The 22,007-nt window shown below is 39.2% G+C and overlaps 1 protein-coding gene across 2 annotated transcripts in view; it reads left to right on the top strand.

Annotated features, from left to right (window-relative positions):
• Positions 1-4,939: 4,939 nt before the first annotated feature.
• Positions 4,940-22,007, top strand: part of LOC122656045 (eukaryotic initiation factor 4A-3-like) — a 30,849-nt gene continuing 13,781 nt past the window's right edge. Inside the window, exons 1-8 of one of the 2 annotated variants that reach the window (XM_043850473.1) lie at positions 4,940-5,288; positions 8,093-8,333; positions 8,443-8,523; positions 10,411-10,518; positions 10,627-10,746; positions 11,291-11,458; positions 17,000-17,086; positions 18,471-18,601. In XM_043850473.1, the coding sequence (XP_043706408.1) occupies positions 4,963-5,288; positions 8,093-8,333; positions 8,443-8,523; positions 10,411-10,518; positions 10,627-10,746; positions 11,291-11,458; positions 17,000-17,086; positions 18,471-18,584 (1,245 nt within the window). In that variant the 5' untranslated portion in view covers positions 4,940-4,962 and the 3' untranslated portion in view covers positions 18,585-18,601. The remainder of the gene's footprint in view (positions 5,289-8,092; positions 8,334-8,442; positions 8,524-10,410; positions 10,519-10,626; positions 10,747-11,290; positions 11,459-16,999; positions 17,087-18,470; positions 18,602-22,007) is intronic. The other variant, XM_043850474.1, reaches the window with a different exon arrangement.

Genomic DNA, 22,007 nt, shown 5'->3' with positions numbered 1-22,007 from the left:
GGTATAAGGAATCCTAAACTTCCATCTGGATAGGAAGAACAAGATGGGTGACCTTTGCACGAACGCTCTAGAACATTTGTACAATTAACAAAAGGAAAAAGATGAGAGAGAGAGAGACCATTGGGTAGAACAAAATTTCACATTGAGCACTATAGATAGGCCACTATCTAGGCTAGCCTTAAGACACACAATAAAAAGTGGAGAGCGACAAGAAATACTTTATAGTTTGTGGGACAAGTCCCTAGAAATATGGGAGACTTAAGTGGGCTCTTGACTCTTAAAGAGTAGTTCTAAGATGCATTATTGCCATCACATGTGAGTCTTCGTGATTGATTTCTCTCAATGATGTAAGGGGATGTTTAGAACCACACACTTTTGAGGATTTTCTTCTTATCATCCTAGGTGATGAAACTCTTTAAATTGTTGTGTTTTTTTTTTGGTAATGAGAATTTATTGTCGAAGGAACAAAATTCCTGCTGAGTCAACAAAGAGGAGAAAGGAAATACAAGGAGGAGGCTGGAAATGCCAAAAATTACAATCTTGTGTGGATGCTGCAAGACCAGCGAGGGATTCCCTGCTACTGCATTCCCTTCACGCAAGATGTGGTAGAAGTGAGTGGCATCGAACAAGAGCATAAGATTCCAGCAATCTGTTACAATATTGGCAATTCTCCAAGTAATAGAATTCGTTTTGCGGTTGAGAATGTCTACCATGAGTAGATTGTCGCTTTCAATGATCAAAAAGGTAAACCCATCTGTGAAGCCATATGTAGTGCCTGTCTAATGGCCAATGCTTCAGCTACTAGTGCAAAATTCCAGCCAATACCTATAGAGAAGCAACTCAAAAAGGATGTGGAAGATCTGTAGATGCCACCTATGCCAGCCTTACCCGGATTCCCATGGCTTGCTCCGTCTACATTAAATTTTACATAAGGATCATTGGGGGTGGGGGGGACTCCATCTAACCAACCTAAGCCTTTGATGAGTTGAATTCTTGGTTGGAGTAAGACAGTCCTTGAAGTTGGAGGTAGCTCTTAGGATGATGGAGTTAGGATTGAATGGAATACTCCTGAAGATGAGGTCCCAATAACTATTCCAAATCTGCCCGAGAATATTGCAGAAGAGCGCCACCTTGACCTTGTGATCCCTGTTGGGAGAACTCGATGGCTCCATAAAATTGATGATTCCCTCAACAATGCTGCAATCTTGTAATCTGTCCTCCAATCTCAGTCTACGCCAAATGCCTCGAATAAGAGGGCAATGAATAAAAAGATGGTTTGCAGTTTGAAGATTGGACTGGCAAATGAAACAAAGAGAGATTCAATCCTCTAGAATTAAGAACATCAGGAAGAGGGAGTTTTTGGTGCATAATTTTCCAGATGAGGAACTGGAGATTCAATCAAAGTGTTGTGTTGTTCATATATTTAGTCTTATGATTAAAGAGAACCTATTGCGTGCTGACATCACTTGTTACCACAGGTATGATATCAATGATGTTAGATCTTTCTCTAGTTCTTGTTCTTTCTATTGAAATTGAAAACAGGTCTCTAAGAAATCCGATTAATAGCTAATTAATCATATTTAATTAAAATACTTGTTTTTATGCCTTTTGTTCATGCATATCAAATTCTTGTGATTATCTTTACTAGTTATGATTTCCCAACTTTCTTCCATCAAACCTTTGACTGGGACAAATTTTGAGGATTGGTATGAATCACTTCTTCTCGCTCTCAGTATCATGAGATTGGATCTTGCTCTTAGAATCAATATGTGCACCTCCTAAACCTACTGGTAACAGTCTCATTGATACTAAGGCTCTTTATGAAAATTGAGAATGTCTATTCATTTATGTTTAATGATTATGCAACACAAAATAAATTTAAAAAAGGCTAAGAAAAATGTCCTTTCAATTGAAAATGCTAAAATTTTTCTTGTAGTTGTAAGCAATAAGATCACTATTTATGATAAGACGGAAAAGTTTACATCCCCTCGTTATGATTGTGTGAGTGGAGTTTGTGATCATATTATAAATGATCAATTATGCCAACTGAGTTGAATGAAAATGGAAGTGAAAATATACAATACTTTTCTTCTATAGCAAATCATGTAATCACATTCCATCTCAACTTGATCCCCTTAAGATCTCCTATAATGCTCAAAAGTTTAAAATGGGGAGTGAAAGAGATGATTTCCATAGTTGTGCAAGAAGAGGACATGATATGTGAAAGAAGAAAGTGAGATCTGTTCATTTTGTTGCTTATCATGGAAATAAGGGAAATTAGAGAGACAAGAAGTTTGGTAACAAAAAAATGGAAAATCATGGAAAGTTACTCCACAACCGAAACCTACTTAGCATCTGACACTCACAATTGGAGATTTTAAAGGAAAGTGTAACTTATGTACGAAGGTGGGACACAGAAGGGCAAATTGTTTTAGTTATAAGAATTGGTTTGAAAAGAAAGGTATCCCTCTCTTACCCCCCCCCCCAAAAAAAAGGGGGTACATTTGAATCAAATTCTGTTGATGTTTTCCCTGATTCTTGATGGTATGATATTGATGTAACTTGTAGAGCCCTTCAAATATTGGTAAAAGATAATGGTGTCAAAATCAAATCGAAATCGAACTGAACCGTTTAATAAATGGTTCGGTTATTCAAACCGTTTAACACTCTTAAATTTACATTAAATGTGTCAAAAGCAAATAAAAACCATTTACCGAATCGAACCATTTACAAGCAAAACTGTGAAACCATTTAATAAATGGTTCGATTATGGTTTCAAAGTTGAGATGCTTAGTTAAACGGTTTGAACCGAACTGAACCGATTACACCGAAACCAAAATGATTAACACCCTTAATAAAAGATATGGGTGTTGTTTCTCATAGGACGCTATGTGATAATGGGTGGTCTTCCATTTCTGTTACTTTCTATTTGCGAAAACTATAAATATATCATAGTCGAGCAATAACAGAGATTTATTAACATTTCATCATACATATATAACTAAATTGTTGTATCTACACCATCAACTCATCTATTACATCTTTGTTGGCACCTCTTTAATTACATTTCCAAACATTTGTCCAATTTACATAATGTCTCAAAAATCTATCAAAATCTCAAATGTTTCTACCACTCTGACCATCTACTCAAAGGGCCTTACGTCTTTTATGTGTGAATGCTCTGTATCAAAAAGGTAAGAACCCTACCTTATTTCAATTCCATCAGCAAAATCTTTTTTATTTCAAGAATATGCTGGCCCCAAATAGAAAGGGTGAATATGCTCATAAAGTTTTATTTTCTTGAAATTATTAATTACTTATTTTAATCCATGACCCCCACTGCCATTTAAGCTTCGAATCTAGTCACCAATATGTTTTTATTTATGCTATTGTAAAAACTTAATTTTATATGCATTTTATGCCACTGTGAGTAAAGAATGGTCCGAATCCCTTTTATACATCCCGAAATGTATGGTAAAAATTTTAGATATAATATTTCATATATTTGTTTAGATCAATTATTCTTTTACTAACTTGGGATTGAAGTATATTTATGTTTGTATCTAGGGGTGCAAGTTGGGCCCTCAGGGCCTAAGCCTGTCTTGACTCAACCTGAGCCCGAACAGGGCCTGGGTTGAGATATCTTGGCTCTTAGGGCAAGTTAGGATTGGAAATTTTTAGCCCTAAGTTCGGGCTGGGCCAGGGTTGAAGTCTCGGGCTGAGCCTGGCCCGGTCCAACCCAACCCAACCCAACCCAATCTTCTTCTTCATGTTCTTTCTTTTTTTCTTTCTTCTTCTTCCCAGCCTGGTCAGCTCATGCATCTCCCTTCCCTCCCATGATCAAGGCCAATCAGGGTTAGCTCCGCTCGACCATGAGGGCAGGTCAGGGTTGGATTTTCGGGCATTGAGTCAGGGCCGGGTTGGGCTTGGGCCTAGCTAAGGGGACTTAGGGTTAAGCTGGGATTTTAAAAGGCCCGGCCCAACCCAACCCAGTTGTAGTCCTATTCGTATCCCATGATCAATACAAATCAGTGGTATTGACCAAAAGTGATCTTTTTGTTTGTTTGTTTGTTGGGCTGATGTTCTTTGTGCCGCAGCATAGGCTGTCCCAGACACATGGGCTGGGTATTATGGGGGGCAGGGTGGTCATTTCGCCCACCCCCCTCCCTTGTGTTTGAGCGCAGCTTGCACCCCCCGGCATAGAGAACATTTGGCCTTGTTTGTTTTTTTTGTTTTTTTTTTTAATTTTAATATTTCATCTGTTATTGATTGATACCAGACCGATACAACTGTATCGATATTTTGTCACACAGTGATATGACCTCCAATGCCAATACCTATTTCCTTGTACATGTAAAATCTTAGCGGTCCGGATTGAACCTGATGGTAGTCCAATTATAAACCGAATACAAAAAAAATGATAAGAACATGGATTGGAATAAACCAAAACCATCAAAAATGAAAATTTTCTTAACGGTTTGTTTTGGATTGGTCTAATAATATTAATTGGAAGCGATTCAACCAGAGCGAAAACCAGACCGAGCCTACTCATTGGCACCTTAGACCTTTGGATAGATAAAAGATTGCGGACCAAGTTTTCCTTCAGCTACAGTGAATGGATTCATGCACAGGTATCAGAGGGTATCTTGAAGAAAATCCAAGAGTTCACAAACCCCTCTAGGGTTTTGTATATTCCAAAAAACCCTCCCAATACCCATTCCTGCCCTCTCACGCCCCTCAGTGAATAGGCGTGGATGGAAGGAAACTTGGTCGAATACTAAAACTTAGGGGAATCTATTCACGGGGTGGCGGAGGGAAACTCACTCCAAAGATGACTTTTGAAACCTTCTCCATTCCTATTTCCTAAATTACTCTCTCTCTCTCTCTTTTGTGGGCTTTGCGGCATAGAAATCTCTCGCACGCAAAGTCGAGTGAGAGCAATTTTAAGCTCCATAGCTAATCATGGCAGCTGCGACAGCCTCAGCTGCTCCATCGAACCGTACTGGCCGGCGAAACGGACAGGGACCCGGTGTAGACGACGATAACCTAGTGTTCGAAACAAGTCCTGGCGTGGAGGCTATCTCGTCATTCGATCAGATGGGTATCAAAGACGATCTTCTCCGAGGGATTTACCAGTACGGGTTCGAAAAGCCATCGGCAATACAGCAGAGAGCGGTTTTGCCTATCATCAAAGGTCGTGATGTGATTGCTCAGGCACAATCTGGTACTGGGAAGACCTCCATGATTGCCCTCACGGTCTGCCAGATGGTCGATACCTCCACCAGAGAGTACGTTCCTTCCCCTCCCCTTTTGGGTTTTTGTTTTCCTTTCTATATTAGTACTGGGAAGACCAGAGAGAGAGAGAGAGTCCTCTGTTGTTTTAACTTTGCGCTTTGTTAAGATTATTGGGTGTTCCATGGGTTACATACATATTGGTGAATGAGTTGACTTGCAAAAAGCACACATCGATGTTGCGTAGCCAGAGTTCAGGCCTTGTAATAATCTACGTGCCTAAATGAGCCTGAATTCTGGCTACTGCAAAAATTTCAAATGTGCTTGCCTCTTTTTCCTTTTACTTTCTTGCTTTCCTTTCCTGGTTAATTAGGTGTCTCTGTTGAACAATAGGATTTGTATTTGAGGATGTCATATAACGTTGGAAGTATGTCCATTAAATCCATATTTATATGGTTTAAACTTAACTAATTGTTATAGTTTTATGTGTGATTGTTGTCCTTAGGTTTTAACCTTATAATTGTTCATGGCTAGGGACAGAATTGGGAATTATGTTCACATGGTCATCAAACTGTGTTCTTAATTATTGATTCCAAGACACAAGAGTGAGTCTGCATTTATGTGTGCATTGGACTGGATCACATGAGAATCTTGAATGGACTATTATCAGTTGATTAAGGAACAAGATTCTCATTAGTAGTTTATGATTGGTCCCTAGACTTGATGTAGATATTCTTTTTGTCACCCCGGAAGAATGCACAATCATGACGATTAATCTTCTGAGGTGGTGGGGATAAGCTTAATTATAGTCAGAAGAAGGTCTTGAGTAATCTCGGCCACATTCGAAACCACTTAGGTAGAAATGACTGAAATACATTTTACTGGTTTTTTGGGTCATTATGTGAACCCTTTCATTTTTCCAAATAAGCTGGGTTTATTGTTAAAATCTTTATACCAAGGCATGGGTTGAAAATGGTTTAGTTTTAATTTGAAAAAGATTACTTTTTGGTTCGGTGAACTGCGCTGGAAAATGAATTTCCCTGACTGAAATGGCTTTTTGAATTTAATTTCATGTCAAAATATTTGGAAAATGTTTCAAAATGACTTTTGAATCACCCAATTCAGAGTTGTTGTTTAAAAGTTATGATTTTTTGTAGATTTTGGGACATTTAAGTGATTTAAACCAAGTTGGGTCAAACCGGTTCAGTTTCGGACCATATCAGATAAGGGTGCGGATATTTGGCCTGCGTCGACAAACAAAAGGCCTGCCATCTGGCTACTGCTAAATTTCGAATATGCTTGCCTCTTTGCAATCATCCTTTGTCGACGTGCAAAATCATGGCTCATTTAGCGGTAGCCAGAGTTCAGGCCTTGTAATAATCTACTAGATTTTCTGTTTAGTCTAAATTTAATTATAATAAATTGATGAGCTTGTAATTGTAGTGTGTTAGAGATGAATATTCTATTATATTCTTAACCGAGGGACAAAGATTTAAGAAAAATGATTTTGGTCAATAAGACAAAAGAATTTAACTGTGTCCCAGATTGTTTGGACCATGTGAATGCAGGATCCCCTTTAGGTCCTTACCATCTGCTTGCAGTGACATGTGTCCTGAAATAATCCAAGCAACGAATTTCATTGATTTTCTTAATCATCTTTCCTATTTTATCCTTCATTTTGTAACATAATGCAGCCATGTCTCTTCTCTGGCGACTAACACTCGAATATTAAGCTTTGCCTTTATGAACAGGTTTCTCACCCAAAAGCTAATCTGAATGGATTAATATTTTGGAGTAGGCAACTTTTGATTCCTGATGATTAATGCTTCATCAGCCAATGCTGTGAGCTATCCCAAATACAGATGCAATAGACCTGTCCCTAATGCATGTTTAGTTGGGGGAATCAGGTGATGAATAGTTTGGAAGTCAAGGTTTTAATTGCAATTTCCCTAGCTGGTTCCTTTTGTACTTTGCCAGGATTTCAAGAGGAAGAAGGGGAGTAAGTGGTAAGAAGAGTTAGGGGAAGAATGAAAGGAACACACACACGCACACACATACACATGGAGGTAATAGGCATTTTTATGTATGGGTTTGCTGGGAGGGGAAAATTTATAGAAAATGAGAGTTGCAAGGGCGCAAAAGACATTTACAGGAATGAGTGTATACGATCATGGAAACCATAACCTTCATCTCTCTAGTAGGTAACCCCTTGCAGGATAGGAAAGAGTTGAGAAAAAGAGAGAAGAGCGATGTACTAGAGAACATCACAAAAAGATCTAGGTGTTATTTGTGAAAAAGACTTCCATGCAATGAATTGTTTTTATCATCTGATTAGATTGATTACTAGGTGTTGCTTACTTCTTTTGGAAATGGTGGTGTAAGCACTAACTTTGCATGTACAATTCATAGTGTTCAATCAGTGGTGAATTGGTGATCTTGCTGTGTCTACTGTTACATGGACTTCTTTTTGGTAGTATAAGTGATGCGGCAGCATCCTCCAAGGTGGCTCCTTGTTAGCCTCCACATAAGGGGAATTAGAGGAAGAATCAAAGGAACATAGGCATGGCCTGGTTGAGTCGCTTCCTTTGCTGGTTTGGTTTTCCCGTTTGTTTGCTGCTTTCTAATTATTCTTCTTTGCTGCTGGTGCTGCTACTCTTCTTTTTTCATCAAATACTTTGAGCAACTTCTGTTTTAGGGTTTCTCTATTGAATTCCCTTGGGCCCATTGTCAACAAGTTTGGTTGAGAATCCTTTAAACCCTCCGTGTATCAATGAGTTGAAGCACATGCCACATATAGATCTTCACTTCTGGTCTTTCTGCAGTGGCTGAATATAACATGGGTCATCATGTCTGTTTTCAGGGTCCAAGCTTTGATCTTGTCACCAACCAGAGAACTTGCTTCACAGACTGAGAAAGTAATATTAGCAGTTGGTGATTTCATAAACATACAAGCCCATGCTTGTATTGGCGGCAAAAGTGTAGGTGAAGATATAAGGAAACTTGAGTATGGAGTCCATGTAGTGTCTGGAACTCCAGGCAGAGTCTGTGACATGATCAAGAGAAGAACATTGCGTACAAGGGCCATCAAATTATTAATCCTGGTAAGTTATCAACAAATAGTCCTTTTGAGTTATTTTTGTTTCTTTTAGATAGCTTTGCTTTATAAGTTTTGCTAGAGAGCATAATTTTTATTCCATGATATTGACACAGGATGAATCTGATGAGATGTTGAGCAGAGGGTTTAAGGATCAAATTTATGATGTTTACAGATATCTTCCGCCAGAGCTTCAGGTATGTCATTTGGTAAAGTTTTACCACTAATTGCTGGTTTGAGCTAGTTGAGAGTAGGCATTCTAGTTCTCATGTGGTAGTTTTCTTTAGTCCTATCGAATCTGACCTCACCTAGCTAAATCTAGGGTAGCTGGTGCCGTTCCCTGCACTGATGGTCATGGAAGCTGCTTATTCATGTGGTTAGTTTTAGCCGGAATGCATTATGCTACGTTGGAAAACATGCTTTGAGCAAAGGTGTCATAGTCAATAATATTGAAAAAAATGGTCTGATGGCTGAAATTGGGTGCACATGTACTGGGCCTGGGTCTAGCGTTTGTCTACTTGAATCCTGTTCTGCTTTTCAATAATATAACATCTTAGATATAACTTCTAATGTGTCTAAAATGTTACCGCATATTATTTATGTTGTGTGTATAGTGAAATTATAAAATGTTAGGGGAAGAAATGTAATGGCAAGTTAAAAGGTGAAGAACGTAATTGATGTGGAACCTGGATCACAAAACCCTATTCGATTTCTCTTATGGGCCCACCCAATCAAGAGAAAATCAAATAAGATAATTAATGGCAGTTTCGGGTTTAGTAGAAGTTCAAATATAAGAAAGAGACACAAGAAAAAGAAGTGTAACGAATAAGTGGGAGGGGTAAACTGGGAATGGAAAATAAAATAAGAGCAAAGGGTAATAATTTTAAGAAGGAAGGGTATTTTATGAAGTTAAGATAAGAAATATGATTCTAAAGAAAAGAGGAACAATGTTGTCTTCCTCATATGACTAAACAATCCAGCAGCAGGAGGAATTCGATTCAAGTGATAGATCTCACCTATTTGGGCTCCAATTGAAGTGAAATTTCAGGAGGGAGTTCTCAGCTCTAAGGTATCTCATAAATGAACAACAGCGGGTCAAATCGTCAATACTCAAATAGTTGAGTATTGAACCTCTGAAATCAGATCAGTCGGGCTTCACTGTTGCAGGTTCCTTCAACAAGTCGAGCTTGTCACTACCTGCGTGGATGATGGTTCCAAATCGCTCAGTTTGGATTGCCCTTAGGTAAGGAATGTATGCACCGAATTTAAGAATGAAACAAAGGGATTGGGTACGGATCGAACAAACCTATGTGGACTGGTGATACCTCTGGAAACAGAACAACAACAACAACAACAAACAAAGCCTTATCCCATCTAAATGTGGCAGTCGGCTACATGGATCCTTGCAAGAGATGAGAAGTGTGAAAAGAGAAATGAAAGTAAGTGGAAATAGGCCCAGCACAGGAAGTCAAGGAAATTTCAGCTATATGGGGTTGGCAACATGGATCCTTGCCCTCCAAAAGACTCTATCCGAGGTCATACTTGGTACAAGACCCAGAACAAGGTAAATAAAGTAAATAATTACTGAATACAGAAATTAAAAATAAAAAATCCTTGTTTTCTAAATAAAAAAAAAAGGAATCTGCATCTTAACAAAACAGCAGAGGGCAGCAGTGGAAGAGAGGAGAAACAATATCTGATGGTTTTTTTTTCTTTTTCTTCTTCATCACTCTGACACCATGTGACAAAATCAAATATAACAAACCAGAATCTCTGAAGAAGGAAGAAGTAGAAAACATACAGCAATTGAATGTTAGTAGGAAACCTACTAAGAGTATAAGTCTAATTACAAGGAAAGTAAATAACTAATGGAAAGTAAACTACAACAACTCATAGCTTAACAATTACAACTTTACAAGGAATCTCCTCCTCATGGTAACAATGATTTCTATCACCCACGGTAGCAGTCTTTAACAATCTTAAAATCAGAACCACATTAATACGCTTTGACAAATTCTGGTTCCCTGTCACCATATTTTGCTTTTCTTCAGTTTTTTGATATGTGATTTATTCTTTTTCTTTAGGTTGTACTGATTTCTGCGACCCTTCCTCATGACATATTGGAAATTACAAGCAAATTTATGACAGATCCTGTTAGGATCCTTGTGAAACGTGATGAGTTGACTTTAGAGGTATGTAGCTCATGTTTGCTTTATTTTTGTTTGGCAGAGTAGGATCAACAGATGAGCTGTCAACTGATCAATGTATTTACTCTTTTTTTGTTCTTATATCTTTGACAGGGCATCAAACAATTCTTTGTTGCTGTTGAAAGAGAAGAGTGGAAGTTTGATACTTTATGCGATCTTTATGATACACTTACCATCACCCAGGCTGTCATTTTCTGCAATACAAAGCGCAAGGTAATGAAATATTTATATTTTTTAGTTAGGGGGTAAATGGGAGATAGAGAAGGTGAGATTGTGGGTCCATCTGATTACCGGACATGGCATGTGTGACATTATGGAGGGCCAGGTAGTCTGAGAACTACTGCCATGTACGTACTTAGATCTTCTAGATTTGGTATGGTAGGCAATATTATGTTTCATATCCAGTGGTGTTGGTATAAGGCTGAATTTAGTATATATTGTTAAATGGGCTCAACATCTCATTGGGGGGGGGGGGGGGTTTCATTGAGTCCATTTGTTTGCTTGCATTTTGATGATCATCGTCCATGAGGTTTGGGTTTTGAAATTGAGTACAAGAGCCTTCTATTAGAAGCAGCTTTTGTAGGGAGGTACAATTTGTAATTCCACATATATCTCATGTTAGGCTTACAGTTTTTTATTTTGGGGAGCAATGTTCCCAATAAAATCTTGTTAATTCATAAAGCAGATGATTGTTTCATTATTTGCTTACATTCAGGCTATCAACCACATTTATAATTTTGACATGTCTTGTGCATAGGTGGATTGGCTAACAGAGAAGATGCGTAGCAATAATTTCACAGTCTCTTCAATGCATGGAGATATGCCTCAAAAGGAACGGGATGCTATAATGGCAGAGTTCAGGTCGGGAACAACCCGTGTCCTCATCACTACAGATGTTTGGGCTCGGGGGCTCGATGTTCAACAGGCATGTGTTTCAGCTCCCCTCCAGAATATAGTTAACCATCCCCAAACACTTAATAGTATGGCTGAGAAATGAGAAAAAAAAAACTACTTGGCATAAGAAACGAAAATTTATTAATTATTGTTAATTTCTCAAAAAAGTTAATAAAATGACATTTAGTTGTATTGAAAATGGACATTGTAATTGAGAAAATAAAATTAGGTTTAGCCCATGGATCCTCATTCACTGTCTGAAATTAAGCGCAGAATAGAAGTAATTAACAATCTGGACTGTCAAATGAATGTTAGGGAGATACTGCAAAGTGAAAATTTTAGGTACATATAATCAATTATAAATAAAGGAGAAATAGAGGATGATGTTGCATAAAGAATTAAAATAGGTGGATGAAGTGGAGGGGTGCATCCGGAGTGATGTGTGATCGACGTATCCCTTTAAAACTCAAAGGAAAATTTTATTGGACAGTTATACAACAAACAAAGATGTATGGAGTTGAATGTTGGGCAGTGAAGAAACAACATATAAATAGACTTAATGTAGTTGAAATGACGATGTTGAGATGGATGAGTGGTAAAACTAGAAAGGATAAAATAAGGAATGAACAAATTAGAGCTAATTTAGTAGCTCCGATGCATGATAAGTTAGTTGTTAGAAAGTCGCTTGAGGTGGCATGGACATGTGCGACGGAGGCCTTTAAATGCTCCAGTACGGAGGGGTGATTTGATTCAGATCGAAGGAGCTAAAAGAGTCAAAGGCTAACCTGATAGGACAGATTTAGGAAGCTAACCCATAGGACGGGATTGCAGTGACCCAGATTTAGAGATCAATAGGGCAGAAATAGAGAAGTTAATAACTAATGAACCAGCCAACCGATTAAGCTGGAAAACTGGTCAAAGGCTGACCTATAACTTGCTGTACTTGTGGCTAAAATATCATAGAAAACCAACGGTTAGATTTTTTATTTATTTTGGTCAAAAACAGAGAACTTTATTAGCTAAAAAGCCCCGATTGGACAGAACTCCTAAGGGCAGAGGGAACAACAGAAATAACATGAGGTGCAGGCATGGACCACCAAATAAATGCCAAAGAACTAGGAAAAGCAAAATGAGCTAAACTATCAGCCTCACAATTATAACGCCGAGGCACAAATCTAAACAAGATAGAACTAAAAGTAGAAGCAAGCTTGCGTATATCATCAATTAAGAGGCTAGAAGCCCAATCAGCAGAGTCAGAGGCTCCATTAATGCCAGCAATAACGCCTTTGCAATCTGAAGAAACCACAAGATGTTGTAAACATAAGCTGTGAGCCAAAAGGAGCCCATCACGAATGGCTTCTGCTTCTTAGGAAGAAACAGAGAGGGAAGGGCCATGTCGACAGGAAGCAATAATAAAACCACCTTGAGAGTTGCGAATTATGGCGTTTCTACCAGCAAAGTTGCAACGAGATTTTCTTGCAGCGTCATAGAAAATATAACCAAAATGCAGTCCTAAAGGAGGTGGGATTGCTGAATCCAGCAGAGGGTCGAGCCTGAAGGGCGGCTCAGCTTGCTCAATGGCCAGGCGGCCTTCTAAAACTGCAACGCCAAAGGATCTCATTGTAGTGGTGAGATCCAGAACAGAATGCTGAAACACAGCAGAATTGCGCTGTTTCCAAATAACCCACAGGAGGGATGCCCATTGTATAATTGCATCTGAAGGGTCAGGTGAGTCCTTGATAGACCCATTCTCTAATGGTAGCTCCATGAAAACAAGCCACGTCAAGTTGGAAGGGGGAAGCTTTTTAGAAACTGGCAGCGAACGAACACTGCACCAAAAGCATGGAAAATAGATTTATTATTATAATGGCATATGGGGCATTCTGGATTGGAAGAGATGTGATGCCTAACCATAACCTAGAGATCATTTACTGCTAAAGCATTGGTGCGGTACCGCCAAAGAAAAAGTTTGATCTTTGGAATTAATCTAAAATGCCAAAGTTTAGACCAAAACGGGTCACGGGTAGATGGACTTCTCTGATGCTGCCCAGAAATTTTAAGATGTAACGAGGCATAATAAGCTGACTAAACCATAAATTTTCCAGTGGTGAAATATCCCCAAAAATGATGGGGATTGGGTGCTAATCAGTGTAGACTTGAGAAAATGGGAAAATAGTAACTTTTCAAAACAAGAATAATTTCTGAGTTCCAAATATGATGAACCTGCAATTCAGGAAAAGTCTAGACCCAATAGAGGGAGGCATCTTATCAGAAATTGGGTTTGAATCAACAGTTCAATTGACTGGAATCTTTAATGGAAGTCTGAGATCAAAGAGATCAGAAACTGCTATTGCAAGGATTGAAACTGAGACTGGAAATAATAACTGAACTAAACCAATGAGAATGGAAATAATAAGGGTAGAATCGATCCCACAAAGTTTGAGTTTCAGTCTTCCAGATTCCTTTGGATATCACCCACACACACAAACACTATGTATGCTGTTGAAACTGAGATAAAGATGGAGAGAAGAAAGAGGGAAGAAGGGATATGACCTGGCATCGCCACCACCCAACCTAGAGGGGAAAGAAAAGGGATATGACTTGGCTACTCCACTATTGGAGGCTTCACCACCACCCAACCTAGACTTCATCACCTAGGGTTGCTGCTGATTCACTACAGTGGCATACATCTCACATAGAGAACACTAGTTCTTTCAATAGCCAAATCCTTAGAGGGCTGCTCCTTGCTTATGTTTATAAAAGACCTACTTAGAATATTCCGTTTCCGTCAAGCAATCTTCAATCAATCTTCAAGATAGGCTAGATCTTTATCCATGCAAACGTGTACATGGGGGCCCACACAATCCATGCGCAATCTCCGAATAATCTCCAATATCTTCTAGATATCCTCTCCATGCAAAGCACAGCAACCATGCTCCACTCTAAAGTACAATATGGGGCCCAAGCAATCTGCCAAGAATCTCCTGGCTATATGCTGTGCTGGTCATATCTCCGAAGAGGGCCCATGCAATATTCTAGAAACTGCATGTTGCAAGCCAGAATATTGGGCAGAATATGGGCTGGTTTTAACTTACCTGTGAAGGATAATATGGGTCTCGTTGGGCTGGTTCTTCAGCTTGAAGAAACTTGTCCTCGAGTTTTATTAAGTCAAGGGATAAGCTTGGTGTGGTGCGTGTTCTACTTTAGCCTAAAATAGTATTCTTGCCACTTACGTTAGCTAGGAATGAAATCCTCAAGGTATAGCTCTCTCTCATCGAAGAACTTGGGTGGAATCACAAATTCGATGTGTTCCACATCCAGGCTTAGTTTCAGTGGTAAAAGGTTCTTCTTAAAGTCCTTTGGAACTTTTCTTTCAATTTCCACCTCGACGTCTGTTGTAGTGCCAAGTTCCTTAATCACAACCCATCGTCCACTGTTTCAACCTTGTCTGCTTCAACCTCATCAATGTAGGCCTCTACAGTAGAATCTTCAAGCACTGTCTCTTCCTTTTCATTGCCAATTGCTGGATTCTCTTCTACTTTAACCTCGACTTCAGTTTCTTGTTCTTTGATTGGTGGTCTCTTCTCTTCTTGTGGAGGTGCAAAGTTGAGATCGGTATGTAAAGTAGAGGGTGATTCTGGTATGCCTTTTTTCTGAATTAGAGCCAATTGTTTATTCAGTTGTCTCAACTCCCCAAGAACATGGTTAATAAAGTTTTGGATCTAGGCCATCTCAGAGGGACTTAATTCACTACTGGCTGTAGCTCTGAAAAACCAAAATAATGGATTCATTCTAACCGCATGGTAGATTTCAGAATCCTACCCACAGTAGAATCACAGGAGCGCCCAACCAGCAGTACAAGGTCTGCAATTTCTCCCAAATAGAATCCTGATCAGCCCCAAACTAGTATCACAATTAGGCCTCTCTAGGTCCTTCAAGTTCTCAAAGTTTGGTTCCAATGCAATGGTTGGATATGTAGCTATGATCAGTGAATCCAAATTAGTATTTAGGTACAAAAATAGAAACAAAGCTGTAACTTAGCAACCTCACATCAGAACAGCACCACAATTGGGTCGATTCATCCATTCATTAGGTAGAACATAGTAGATGAAACACAAGTTAATCCTATGGGCAGGACTATAGTCCAGCAACTAGACATCAGATTTAATAACTACCCTTATATTCCTATCTGCAGAACAGATTAAGTTCATAGTGGGGTCAAAGGCACAGCTTGAATACCACTTATTAACTTTAGAAAATCTCAACAATCCAAAGGCTAGATGTAGAGTTATCAGTACCTCAATGTGCAGTCCAATAATGGCACGAAACAGAAACCGTAGGTGTGTATCTGGTCAACAGAAACTTAAGGTGTAATATGAACAAGTTGCACCGCAGAATACCTTTTCAGCAGCCTTCAAACAATATTAAATCAAAAGGAACAAACACTCTACTTACTTGGATGCACAGGATTTGATTTTAAAGGATGGAACAGCCACCACTAGTCTCTCACTAAGTTTTTTTTCTGCATCTCACAGAAGTTCTTGCTTCACACAAGAGGAAAACAGCATAATAGCCAGAGTTTTGTCAATATCGTTGATGGGGAATATGATCCCTTCTCTTTATTTATTACTTCTTAGAAAACAGCCAAAATAGAAACCTCCTAGGCGTGGAACGGAGGAATCCTTACAACCTAAGATTCTTAAAAAGAAACCTCTCCAAATTAGAAACTAACATTCTAGAACTTAGTCAATTAGAAACTAACTAAATCCCGTATAGGACTTAAATACCTAATATTTGGGCTTATGGAATTGGTCTATTGCAATAGTAAACCCAAAAACATTAAGCCTATGCTCATATAATCCCTTGGGCACTCAAATCAAGCCTAACTTAAACCAAACTTGAACCATATGTTCGGTTGGGCCCAATAAGTTAAACCAAATCCAAGACATTAAGCCCATCTTTCTTCTTGCTGAAATTTTACATCCCATGGTTAGGCCCAAAATGACTTCAGGAGAAGCAGTGAGGAAAGACATGCATAGCTTAGGACTGGTAACAAGTATGGCTTTGAATAGAGCTGGTTGGACAAAAAGGATCCATGTAGCCGGCCCTATTTAGTTGTATAAGGCTGAGTTGAGTTTTAGTTGAGTACTGTCAAATGAATGGTCATTAGGATCTCTTATTTTAAATTTAGCCCAATTATAAGTTTATAACACATTTGATTAATGGCATCCTTTTGGATAGCATGGCAATGAAGGATAGTTGTTTGTCTAACCAGATAATTGCTGAACTTTGATACGTTGAATTCTGGCGAGGCCCACTAATTGGCTAGTGTGGGAATCTCTTATGTCCTGTTATAAACCGATATGTTGGACTTTTGGATTGCATGTCATCCTTCATTTGTGGATTAAAAAGAGATGGCATAAATCCCGATAGCATGTCTTCATAAGGTCCATTATGTCTTGGTTGAAACAATAAATCAAACAAGGATACATTCTCCCTCTGTATATTTTTTAGATTTAACTCCCTAGTTGACTTTTTAAATATTTTAAATGTTTGCTTTATGTCTATTCAGGTGTCTTTGGTGATCAATTATGACTTGCCCAACAACCGTGAGCTTTACATTCACAGGATAGGTCGATCTGGCCGTTTTGGACGAAAGGTAACTTCTTTCTGTTCTGGTTATGTGATAGCATTTAATTAATTCGAAACTGTTGAGCTGGGTACTAGAAGTGTTTCTACTTGTCTTCAATAGGTTATTCATATTTATTTTACTGTTTTATGTTCAAGCCTTTTTCTACATATTTTTTGGGTTCTGAGTCCAAGTATCCTCTTGTGTTTGAAATTGCTATGTATATAATAGCTTTTTAGGTCATTAATTGGGTTTTGAGAGTAGATTGTCCAGACCTTAATATTTATGCAGTGATGGATGTTTCTGAATGTTTCATAGATGAGCCCCTTTGGATCATTGCCTGAATCTTCAAAACTAGGGATGGGCTGGTTACTGCTGTTCTCTTGGCTGAATCTTTCTGAATGCTCTTTTGTGGAATGGATTCTGTGCATGAAATTCACATGCTTCAACAGCCATAAACAGTGCAGAGCTTAGGTTGCTCAGTGCAAGTTTTTCTCTGTATTTGGTTCAGTTGCTCTGCATTCAATTTCTGTATCATGTATTTGCAGAGTCGTGTTGGGGAGAGGGGGGGGGGTGTAATGCGAGGTGTGTTGTTAAACATTGTTGTAGTCCTTAATAGCTCGAGTTTTTGGGATAAGCGGCCATAGCATGGTATCAGAGCTAGGAGGTCGGGTGTTCGATCCCTGGTATGTACGAGGGGTTTGTGTTGTGTTGCTGTGCCCCTACACTTTGTACCCTCGGTGCCGTGTGATGGCATCACGTGCAGAGCCGTGTGTGGGGGGGGGTCTGCACGTGCATGGGTGTTGATTTACATTGTTGTTGTCCCTTAAAGATAACTTGAGCTTTTAGGATAAGCGGTTGTAACAATGTTTAATAAATCCATCTGCAAGTCATAAGTAACTCTCATACAGTTGGCATCCAGCATCTGTGATAGATGTGTTCTTTAAATTGATCAAATTTAGGACTGTTCAATTTGTAAAATTTTAGGATATTTGGTAAATCTGAAATGTCTTTCATTAATGATGGTTTCTTGTGTCCGTGGCTCCAGATAATGTGGCTTTAACGTGGGATGTGAAACATGGAATGCTATGCTGCCTTGGATGGCAAATACATTAGGTTTCTGGGGCTGTAACACAAACGTAGGTGGTGGTTACCATAAAATCAGTAGATATTTCTGCTTATTTTTTCTCGTGACGTGCCAGATGACCATCACATTAGATGCTCTCTGAGTAAAATTTCCAAGATAGGTTGCAATTTCAGTTGCAATCATGTTGATCTTCAATCCCTGACTTAAGTCCATCTGTCTGGTTGGTTATTGTTAGATTTGACCTTAGAGTAATGCTTTTCTCTTCCTCTGTGAGCTGTCTATTGCCAGCATGTATGCGACTTACAATAATGGTGTCATTGGTTTCAGGGTGTTGCAATAAACTTTGTCCGCAGTGATGACATAAGGATTCTCAGGGATATAGAACAATATTACAGTACACAGATTGATGAGATGCCAATGAATGTGGCTGATCTGATTTAAGGTCAAGCTGGATGATTGTTTAATACGAAGAGTTATGGGATGAAGCAAATGTTTCATGAACAAGATTTCTTGGTGATTTCTTTGACTTGGTGCAGTGTTCCTCCACATGATTGGCTGTATAGTTGAAGATTTGCTGATTTTCTGTTCTGAAAAGGAAAAGCTGACAGGATGTGGGTTTTATGTGCTGGAGATTTTGGGTAAGATCTTTTTCTATTAACAGTGGCTTTCAGGAATGTATTCACTGTGGCCTTTAAACATGCTTATGTTTCACTTTTTGGTCATTACACATCAGGCATGGTAGTTAGGACCATGGTGTTTCCCTTTGTATTTTATGTTGGAGTTTGCTCTGGGTTCTGAGGCCACAAAGAACAAAATTTGTTTATTAGACTGAAGTCTCTTTGGTCTTGTGAAATGTTTGGAATATACATATGATAACTGGCTGCATTTCCTTTGATCCCTTCCCATTAGCTTGTTAGCATGGTTGCACAATATAGGCCCATTTTGGAGCTGTGGTGCAGATTCCTCTGCTGGTTCTTTGGTATACCTTAGGATTTGTGTGCTTCTAATTTTCTGTAGGAGTTCATAATTTTTTCTCTCCTGTCAAAAGTTTCAGTGTTCTTCCAGTACTTGCTTACTAAACCGAATTAGCAATTTTTCAAATCTACCAGCATTTCAGTTTTTACTGTGTTGGAATAGCCTTGGTAAATGTATTGGTGGACTAATTTGAGTGTAATATGAGCAAACATGTTTTTGTTTTTTAGATCTTAGATACAATTGATGGCTTCAGGTGAGCAGATGGAGGGCCAATTGTCCACATTCTAATTAATTGTCTGTGATACAAACCTGTAAGTTTACTTCTCGAGAGATTGAAGATAAAAAGTGCTTCAAATATAACCGCTGCTGCTGAAAAATCCAAGCTGGGGATGGTTTGATTTTGAACACAAATAACTAGTGCACTTGAATGGTTTTCAATCCAAAGATGATTAATTCCTTTCTCCTTATCCAACTTCAAGCTGATAAATAGAGCTTCAAATTCTGCATAGAAATTTCTGTGAATACCCAGGCAGATACTTGGAAAATCATCTCTCAGGAACACCATCCAAGTATATTAGAATTCCTCTTGTACTTGCATGACCAGGATTCTCCAGAGAGCACCCATCTATATTTAAGCTTAAAAAGATCTAAATAGAGCTGCCAAACCTTACAGTGCATTCCAAAAATAAGTGAGTGAAGCTTTCAGCTGCTCATAAGCACAAATAGTACCTCAAATCCATGGGGATGCCTTTTTGAGAAATCAAAGCATCAAGTGGTTTATGTTCGAATGCCTTAATGACTATGAAGAACGGGTCATTTTGATTGGCATTGCCGCCACCAATACACCACAACCTCCGTGCTATTTCTCGAGACGAAATTGAGAGCTCAAAAAATTCCAAGGCCTAATTCTAGAGGAAAAAATCCTCTGCAGTGGCTTAATCTTGTGGTGCCTTGCAGTTCGGGCCTGAGACCTTGACACGTGGAAGATACGACATCTAACGGTGTCGAGCGTGAGAAGAAAGAGAGAAAAAAAAAAAACTAAAAATTGGGTCAATCGAGCTTGCACATTTGGATGAATCATCTTCCACGTGTCGAGCTATCAGACCTTGAACTACAAGGCACCACAAGGAATTGCTGAGGATTTTAATCCTAATTCTAGCAGGTGTACATGTTGGATTGGGCAATACATCCATAAATCCTGAAGGCTAACAAGAATCCTGTATGACTGGACAACCAAGCAGCTGAGCACCACCATTCTATGCATACTAGATTCCACGTCCGGCCGTGGATTTGGTTATGGTGCTACACGCTCCAAAGGAGTGTAGCTCAAAGTGTGGGCAAATATCAAGCCGGATGGGGTTCGGTTGACTTCTCTGGGTTGCCTGTCGGTAAAATTAGATTCTAACAATAATCATGAAACTGATTGGAGTTATTCTAGTTTGATCATTCAGCCAAGTTCTCTCATGTGTTATTTTTTTGGGCCGGAGCAGAATGAGGATAATGCATGGGCAAGAATGTTAAGACCATATAGAAGCGCTGTCAAATCCTATTTTAAGTTGGGTCAGCCTCTTTCTCGGGTTCCATACTTTGGGATTTTATGTTCATAACGACGCCATGCTCGTTTTTGGTACTCTAAAAAAAAATCTTGATCGAACCCATATTTGCGCCATATGCAATAATCACAATGTACAGTGTAGGGATCGAGATCCTCTCCAGCGCCCTTGTGCGCGGGACGGTGTCCAGCGCACATCATGCGGCTGGGGGGCTTCGATCCATACCACCACACACATCCCGGTGCAATGGCAAGTGGATCAAGGCCTCCCCAGCCAGACGATGTGCGCTGGACATCATCCCGCGCGGGAGAGGTTCTCAAGTGGCTATAATTTAGTGATAAAAGTGTTATTCGTGCCATTACTGAAATAATAAAGACTGTTTGATTCCGATCAAAAACTTTTTTTGTCTTAAAATAATTACATCATTCACCTCTCTTGATATATTTGAGGAAGAATATAAATTCTCGATACTTCCAATAGCCCCCCCCCCCCCCTTCTTGCCTCATTAGCCCATGCTGCTCCCGAAAGAATTCCTTTGGTTAAAAACATAAACCTAGACTATCTTCACAATTTATTTACCTACATACTCTTGACAAATTGTGGCTTCTCTAAGATTTCTTATAATTTGGATATGTTATTTTTGGTCCAATTTTACTTATCTATTCAATCCAACAGCTCAATGGTTACTTTAACTACAGTTACAAGAGATTTTTCAGTCAGGAGAGATGTGCCTTATTGCACAAATGTAAAACAAGAGAGTTGATCCCGTCACCTACTGGGAGCATGCACTCTACTATCAAGCCACCGACCAACTAATCAAGCAGTTGTTCACCAATCCCCAAATTTACTCGGCCAATATTTGATCCTCGTGGGGAGAATCCAGGAGATTGAGGATTATCATATAATATAGTCTAGGTCAACCCCAGCTGATCTCATGTTAACTCAGAGCTAGCTGATATGACCCGATCATCCATGCTCCTTCAAAGATAATTTTAAATTGACAATATAATTGTAGGGAAAAAAAACTGTCCGGGAGTGTGCCCAACAGCAGCACTCCCATGAGTGTATCTCTCTCCAAACCCGTATGAAAAGACTGCTGTTGCCCCTATGTTTTAAGGAGGAAAGAGATAGACACAGGGAGCGCTGGCATAGACCATTCTCCCGGACAGAAAACTACGTCCCATAATTATAATAGAAAAGCTCCACTAGATGGTATAATACAATGACAATGGACTACGATCACTGGCATTGAGGGTGACTTAAATCTCTGGATATGAAGCGGGATCCGATAAACATTGGTTGACACAATGGATTTTGGTCGAGTTTGGAAGGCGTA

This window comes from Telopea speciosissima, chromosome 3, assembly GCF_018873765.1.
Source record: "Telopea speciosissima isolate NSW1024214 ecotype Mountain lineage chromosome 3, Tspe_v1, whole genome shotgun sequence".
Taxonomy (NCBI): domain Eukaryota; kingdom Viridiplantae; phylum Streptophyta; class Magnoliopsida; order Proteales; family Proteaceae; genus Telopea; species Telopea speciosissima.
Note: the sequence above shows the minus strand (reverse complement) of the source record. Positions and strands in the feature narration are given on the sequence as shown.